Below are 8,224 nucleotides of genomic sequence, written 5' to 3'. Positions count from 1 at the left end.
ATGGCTAAAGCAGTAAGGAGAGATAAACTCTTAAAATATATTCATTGTCACTACAGCCAAAGAGAAAACTAAATTAGCCAGGAGATGCAGGGGAATGGGGCTTCTAAGAGGAATGAGGTTCTTTCGTGGCCTAAGAAAGGATTATGGGATAGCTCTTCCTTTCCATCCTACACATAGTAGGGAATTTATTATAAATGATGATCACATGAATGAATGCCTCTTATTTGTAGGGTGGACAACTCCTTCCTGGAATCACTATGTTCTCCTGCAACACCAGCACTTCTGGTCATTCTACATTTCTCCTCACTGGCTTTCCAGGCCTGGAAGCCTCTCATTATTGGGTTTCCATCCCCATCAACCTCATCTGTATGGTTTCCATCCTGGGTAACAGTATCATCCTTCTCCTGATCTGCACAGATCCAGCCTTACATGAACCCATGTACATCTTCCTGTCCATGTTGGCAGCCTCTGACCTGGGCCTCTGTGCCTCTACCTTTCCCACCATGATGTGGCTTTTCTGGCTGGGTGCTCGTGAGCTGTCCTTTGATCTCTGTGCAGCACAAATGTTCTTCATCCATGCCTTCACCTATGTGGAATCTGGTGTGCTGCTGGCCATGGCCTTTGATCGTTTTGTTGCCATCCGGGAGCCTCTGCACTATGCCACAATTCTTACTCACTCAGCCATGGCCAAAGTTGGGGCTGCCATCCTGGTGAGGGCTGTCCTGCTCAACCTCCCAGGACCCATCCTCCTGCGGCGTCTGCTTTTCCCCCAGATCAGTGAACTCTCTCACTGCTACTGCCTGCACTGTGACCTTGTGGGATTGGCCTGCTCAGACACCCAGATCAACAGCTTGGTTGGCCTGGTCTCTATCCTCTTCTCACTGGGCCTCGACTCCTCCCTCATTGTGCTCTCATATGCCCTGATCCTACAAACAGTGCTGGGCATTGCCTCACCTGGGGAACGGCTCAAGGCACTCAACACGTGTGTCTCACACCTCTGTATTGTTCTCATCTTTTATTTGCCCAAACTAGGGCTGTCTGTATTACACAGAGTAGAAAAGCACAGCTACCCTGCTCTGGCAGTGCTCATGGCCAACCTGCACTTCTTGGTCCCGCCTATCATGAACCCTATTGTTTACTGTATCAAGTCTAAACAGATACGTCAGAGCCTCCTAAAGCAATTCCAGCATAAAAGGGTTGATGTCTCCTAGAACAGCAGAAGGATCCAATGGCACAGGATCCCTGTGGGGCACTATGGGTCTTGGGGCAGGGGAGAATTAGTGATGGAGAGTTAATGTTTAAGGGTTCAATGATTCAACTTTTACTATTGAGCACATAGTAGGGCACTTTTAGCTTCTATAATTAAAATTTTGGGGGACTGAGACTATTGAGAAGTATATTTAGGTATCACTCTGATAATCCTCTCATTGCTCTGATTAGAGCCAAACTATTTCAGACTCATATACTGTGACATCTCCTTACCTAGGGGACCTAACGACAGCAACTGAGAGGATGTGTGTGCATACCCATTTGTGCAGGCACCGCTCTTCTTTTCCTCACTGGATTCCCCCACCCTCAGCCCCCATTTCATTTAAAAGCCTATGGAAGAAATACATTGCTATTATATATAAAGTTAGATACAAGTAAACTATATTCACCTTAACACTGGCCTTATCCCAACCAAACTCAGTATTGACCAGTTCACATAACAAGTAGAAAACGGGGGGTGGATGGAGGGAAACACATAGGATGACGCTGCAAATGCTAAATTTATCTAGCACTTATTTATAGTCTAGGGAGTCATAGTTTTCTCTTGATCGTCTCAAATGTGTCTCTGCTTTTGAGCTTCAAAGTTTGGTACTGTTAAACTTAGGAAAGCTGCTCAGTATAACTTTTGGATAGTGCTGGCTTCTCAAGCATCAATGGTAAATGTGGAAAGCCACTCACTTCCAATGCAGGTGATCTGCTAAGATATAAGCTCCATGAGACCAGGGATTTGGGGACTGCTTTGTTCACAGATCTATCCCCCAGCTCCAAGAACAGCGCCTACCATATAATAGGTGCTCAATATATGTTGAATAAATGAGTAGGAAGACAAAGGAACAAAAAAAAATCTTGACAGCTGATCCCCAGGAAGGGAGAAGACAGATCTAAATATCTGAGGCCTGTGGGGAGAAAGAGCAGTTGGTAAACTGCAATGAAATGAAGTCAGAACGGATATCAGAGGCCTTGGGGAAGAGGTATGGTTCTTTCTAGATCACATGGTCCAGAAAGCAGATTCCAAGGGTGAAGCTCAGAGAGGAGTTAAGTTTTCTGTGATTTTCTCAAAGTTGTTTGCAAATTTCCAGGGGGAATTTTACCCAGAAACTGTGGAGTGTCCCCCTCCAGCATTAGCATTGGCCTTAGCCTGTTCAGTTCTAAAACAACTAAAAATTTCATGGAGAATCGAAATAGGGATTTTCCTGGTAGAAAATAGCCACTGATATCTAATAGAAAAAGCAACAATAGAGTTATTTGAAACTTCTTGCTTATATCTATAGCCATCCACATAGTTGGTAATTTTGTGATTGTTGTCATTTCTGTTTCATTTTCATGAACTGAGACAAGAGAATGAAGATCTCAGAGGCAGGAGGCAAGGTGAGGGAACTGTGAACCCTATATATGCAGTTCTAGCAGGAAAACTTGTTTCCACTATTAGATGTATTTGTATTGGCCACTGTAGCATGGATTCTAAGAACTCAGAACCCTGTGCTTATCAGTAACTAGCAGGAGGCCACTTCCAACTCTGTGTCTGAAGATCACAGATCTTGCCCATGGGGGTCAAGAAGCAAGGATAACAAATCATGAGTTTAGAGTTACCATTTTAGAATATCATGTCTGGTAGTAGCCAACCAAAGGTTTTAAAGTCTAGTTTGACAGGTTACTTTGGAAGAAGAGGTCCTTTGAAAAGATAGCTTGTACTATATGACAAGGTGACTCAACAGGGCCACAAATCTTGGACTAAACAAGCAACTGTGTTATCTAGGTCTCTCTGCCCACTTCACCCTCCATCCCAATAACAGAAGGGTTCTTATCAGAGGGCCAGCATGTCTCTCTCTCTGAGGGTCCCACCGATGTCTTTCAGAAACCCACAGTTGACATACTTGTGTTCAGAATCACAAGCAGCCTTGGCCAGTTAAAACAAAAAACATTGTATACAGGCCCTGAGGCTGGAAAAGTCCTATTTTGGGAGGTTAGCAGCATTAAGCTTGGATATTAGACACCAGATCTAGGATTGTAGGGATCCTTTGGCTTTGTCATTTTTACCTTTTCTTAATAGCAGTGCTGACCTTGGAAACCTTTCTCACTTTAATCTCTGTCACCATAGCATGGCCATTCTTAAATGCCATGGCTGCATGGACATCAAGAGCTGGAAGAGATCAGAGGGTCTCTGTCTCTACTATTTTATCTTCAAAGCACAAGCATCCAAGCATGTTTTAATAATGCCTTCTCCACAGACCTGAAAACTACTGAAGAATCTGAGCCTAACACAAAGTGAAGTCCTGAGATGGTTTCTAGAAAGCTGAACTACTAGTCTGCAGTTAAAAGGTCAGAGTGTGATATGTAGTGGTTTTAGTGTCATTAGTTAAAAAAGAGTCTGTGTACGTGCATTCTAAAAATCCTGCTCTTAATCTTTAGGCGAATAAGATTTCCACCCCCTCCCCCCGCCACCATGAAGAAAACTGGAGTTCAAAAAATCCTTTCTTCTGGCCTAACAGCAAAAGGCAGAGGTCCTTCATGGTATCTTTAAAAGGGATTCTAATTTTCTGAAGCCAGAGACAGACTGCTGAAAATCAGATCCAGGATTGGACTTTAAGTGTAGCAGAAATATAGGGATTACTGAATTTATAGTTTCAATAGGTCATCTGCATCAAAGTACATTTCCTGACACATAAACTATGGGACTTTAAAAGCAGGAAATGAGCCTAAGATTGCTGGACCTTCAATACTTCCCAAACTTTCTAAGCTGGCAGAAACAGCTCTTTTCCCCTCGCAAGAAGACAACCATTTCTCTGCCTGGGAATCATGACAATGTTATTTGAAGCAGGTGCTTTGCAAGAGTTTTTTTGCTCTCTTCAAGACCTACTTCATCATTTTTCATTATTTCCAAGCCAAGTTATACCAAGTTATAGAATAGTGTAGGTGGAGAAAGACAATATTTGCTTCTAGATGCAATAACTTACATGCATAGAAAATTGTAGAATGTATAAATATAGTGTACCTCTTATCTTTTCCCATCAAGAATGCCAGAAGTCTGAATTCCAGTTGAGAAACATTATATTAACACAATAAAATTCCTATAGAGATTCTTACTTCACCAGTGTCTTCCCTTCTTTGCTGTTTTTTCCTCTTCTGACCTTGTACCCTATGGTGGCTCAGGCTCTGTATACCAATCTTTAGACTTTGGGAACTGTCTATTTCTTAGAAAAACCGAATGGATTGTCTTTTTTAAAAATAGTTTATTGTCAAATTGGTTTCCTTATAACACCTAGTGCTCTTCCCCACAAGTGCCTTCCTCCATTACCACCATCCCCCTTGCCCTCCCTCCCCCATCAGCCCTTGGTTCGTTTTCAGTATTCAATAGTCCTCATGTTTTGCGTCCCTCTCTCCTCCCAACTCTTTCCCCCTTCCTCTCCCTATGGTCCTTCATTAGGTCTCTCCTGTTAGACCTATGAGTGCAAACATATGGTATCTGTCCGTCTCCGCCTGACTTATTTCGCTTAACATGACACCCTCGAGGTCCATCCACTTTGCTACAAATGGCCAGATTTCATTCTTTCTCATTGCCATGTAATACTCCATTTTATATATGCCCATCTTCTTGATCTGAATGGATTATCTTGACTCATTTCACATGGACATTATTCTCTTTCTAGTCACCAAAGCATTTAGTATTTGTCTTCAAACTCTTGAGATAGTCTAGGTAGTCATTTTATAGCAATTGACTGCTTCAGAGCATTTATTAGCAGCAGTGACTTGTTTAGGCCCATTTAATTACTCTGAATAGGATAGAACATTGGCCCGAGGCCTATTGGAGTTACAAAACAGAGAAAAGTGATGTCACGAGAAAGGCTTATAATCCTGTTAGAAGAATGCCTCAATAGTGGGTATAAGAAAGGACAAAGAAACCAAAGGACTCTAAAACTGACCCTCAGGTGAGAACAGGTGGGTCTATGGAGAAGGTGAGACAATAGTGCAGTACATGTTAGATGGACCCGCTGGACAATAAAAGGAGAGAGGGCAATAATCCTGGCCATGAGGTACAATTTTTCCTGTATTACAAGGTCAGGGAGACTGCAAGAAAGTAACTTTACATAGGTTTATTTAGGGTAGCATCTTTGATATCAGAAATTTCCGGTTAGGAAGACAGAGTTTGACATTTTAGTTTCAATAAGTTGGGAACAATTGGTAACACCTCAGACTTTGATTAAATCTTCAGAAAAGCTGTGTCTTAATAGTACCTCCATATGCTAAGGGCTATGATCTTGGAATAAGGGTAAAATGAAATCATAAAGTCTTAAAGCCTGAAGTTAAACCTCATACAGTAAGATCATTGATCCACCAGTAAGTTAAATATTCCTGCTAGAAAGAACTCAAGGAAAAATAACAGAATCCAGAGATTGTTCAATATATCTAGAATACAATGAAAAATTACTGTAATACCAAAAAAGGCATAATCAGGAGGAAAAGAATTAGAAGACTTCTCATAACCCATACTTTGGGTTAAAAATAGGTTCTCTTTGTGTTTGTAATTAAATATGAAAACAAATACTTCAGCAAAAATAAAAACTATTTAAAAAATATAAAGGGGGTGCCTGAGTGGCTCATACAGTTAAGTATCTGACTCTTGATTTTGGCTTAGGTCATGATCTTGCAGCATGTGGGACTGAGCCCCTCATCAGGCTCTGTGCTGACAGCATGGAGCCTGGCTTAGATTCTCTCTCTTCCTCCTTCTCTCTTCTCCTCTGCTCACGTTCTCTCCCAAAATGAATAAACTTTAAAAAAATGCAAAGAAGATAGATAAATTGATGACAATTGTTGGTATGCAGCCTTCTTTGGAGCTTCCTAGGCAAAAAAAAAAGGCAAATCACTCCAGCTTGGTGGGTGGAAGCTTTAACAAGCAAGGGAATTTACATATGGGACACATCTTGAGCAGCCATCGTGTGAGTTAATCTCCACATACACCCAGCAGAATCTTAAGATTTATATAGAGGGGCACCTGGGTGGATCAGTCAGTTAAGCATCGACTTTGGCTCAGGTCATGATCCTGTGGTTCGTGGGTTCGAGCCCCATGTTGGGCTCTGTACTGCCAGGTAGCTCAGAGCCTGGGGCCTGTCTTCAAATTCTGTGTCTCCCTCTCTCTATGAACCTCCTTTGCTCATGCTGTCTCTCTCTCAAAAATAAATAAAACATTTAAACAAGAAGTTTATATAGAGGCCTTAACTGAGCAAAGCCATGTATATCCTCCAGATGGTTTCAAAAACACTTTACACTTGGGCACCTGGGTATCTCAGTTGTTTAAGCATCGGTCCCTTGGTATTGGCTCAGGTCATGATCTCACAGTCAGGAGATGAGCCCTGCATTGGGATTCTTTCTCTCTGCCTCTCCCTGACTCATTTTCTCTGTCTCTCTCTCTCTCTCTCTCTCAAAATAAAACAAGCAAAACATCTTACTCTCTCAAGAATATGTCCTTGGAACAGCTACCAGTGTGAAAGCGGTAGGCAGAGCACACATCCCAAGGACACGGGAAGAGGAGGAGCCTCTGATTGCCTGGGTCCAGTGGTTCTCCTGATGATATGTGGATTTAAGGAGAAATTTAGAGAGTGCATAATAGAATCAAATGAAAATTCTAGATCTCCAAACATATCTGAAGTAAAATCATTTTTGGGAATAACATCAGATTGGACAATGCAAAAATGAGGATAGAAAACATAAAGACCAAGTCAATAAAAATTGTCTAGTATTCTAACTAGTTAACAGAAGCATAGAGAGAAAAGAGTTTGAATAAATAGAATGACATTTGGGTCTCTATCAAGCAGTCTTAGATATAGGTGATTGAAGTCCCAGAAGGAGAAGAATGGGTCAGAAAAATACTTGGTGAATGAATTAAAAACATTTTTTCAAATTTGATTATATTATAAAATTAACCCATAGACCCAGGAAATTGGGTCCCAGAAAAATGAATACAAAGAAAATTATGTATTGACACAAAAATCAAACTGATGAAAACCAAATATAAAGAAGAAATATAACCAAAGCTTTTGAAAAATATATATTACATATAGGAGAATAAGAATCATGACTGACATTTGTAAGGGAAAAAATGAGGTAAAAAAATAAAGGGTCAACATATTTAAAGTGCTAAATAGAAGAATAAATCCATCAATCTATAATTCTATAGCTAGCAAAAAATTTTCTCAGAAATAAATTTTAAGGGGCACCTGGGTGGCTCAATTAATCATCCAACTCTCAATTTCAGTGCATGTCATAATCTAACAGTTTGTGGGTTCAACCCCATGTCGGGCTCTGTGTTAACAGTGCATAGACTTCTTACTTCTTGAAATTCTGTCTCTCTCTCTCTCTCTCTCTGCCCCTCCCACCCACTCTCTCTCAAAGTAAACTTTAAAAAAGAAATTTTAAAAATTTAAGGAAAAATATTTTCAGGTAAAAGCAGAGACTTCCCAATAAACTCATACTACAAGAATGTTAAATGATTCATGTTGAAGAGAAATATTATATGAAAATTTAGATCTATAGGAAGGAAAGAAGAGCACTGAAAATAGTAAATATGTGCATAAAGTTTTCTTTTATTAAATTTTAAAGGTAGTTTAGTTTTTGAAGTTTATAATGCATATAAAATATATGTAAATATATATTTTATGTAAAAAATATGTATAAATAGCACAAAGAACAGCTGTAAACTGTTGTAATATTCTTATGATTTCCATGAAGTGGTATGACATTAATTTAAAGAAGATTGTGATAGATTAGGGATATATATGAGGTAAATCCTAGAGCAACCTATAGAATATGAAGTACAGATAAACCCAAATAGAAGGGATAAAATGGTATTTCAGTGTATATTCCATTAAATCCCCCCACAATTCAATACAGGAGAAATAGGGGAAGAATAAAGGAGACAAATACGAAGCAAATAGTAAGATAGACTTAAACCCAGGTATAT

General features: G+C 40.1%; 1 protein-coding gene across 1 annotated transcript; it reads left to right on the top strand.

Moving 5' to 3' along the window:
• The first annotated feature begins 257 nt into the window (after positions 1-257).
• LOC115306259 (olfactory receptor 51G2-like) lies at positions 258-1,211 on the top strand. The gene has a single exon (XM_029956587.1). It carries the CDS (start codon positions 258-260, stop codon positions 1,209-1,211), a length of 954 nt encoding a protein of 317 aa, XP_029812447.1.
• Positions 1,212-8,224: the final 7,013 nt, after the last annotated feature.

The sequence above is a fragment of the Suricata suricatta genome, chromosome 11 (genome assembly GCF_006229205.1).
Source record: "Suricata suricatta isolate VVHF042 chromosome 11, meerkat_22Aug2017_6uvM2_HiC, whole genome shotgun sequence".
Classification (NCBI taxonomy): Eukaryota; Metazoa; Chordata; class Mammalia; order Carnivora; family Herpestidae; genus Suricata; species Suricata suricatta.
The sequence above is the reverse complement of the archived record's forward strand: the minus strand, read 5'-3'. Positions and strand labels throughout refer to the sequence as shown.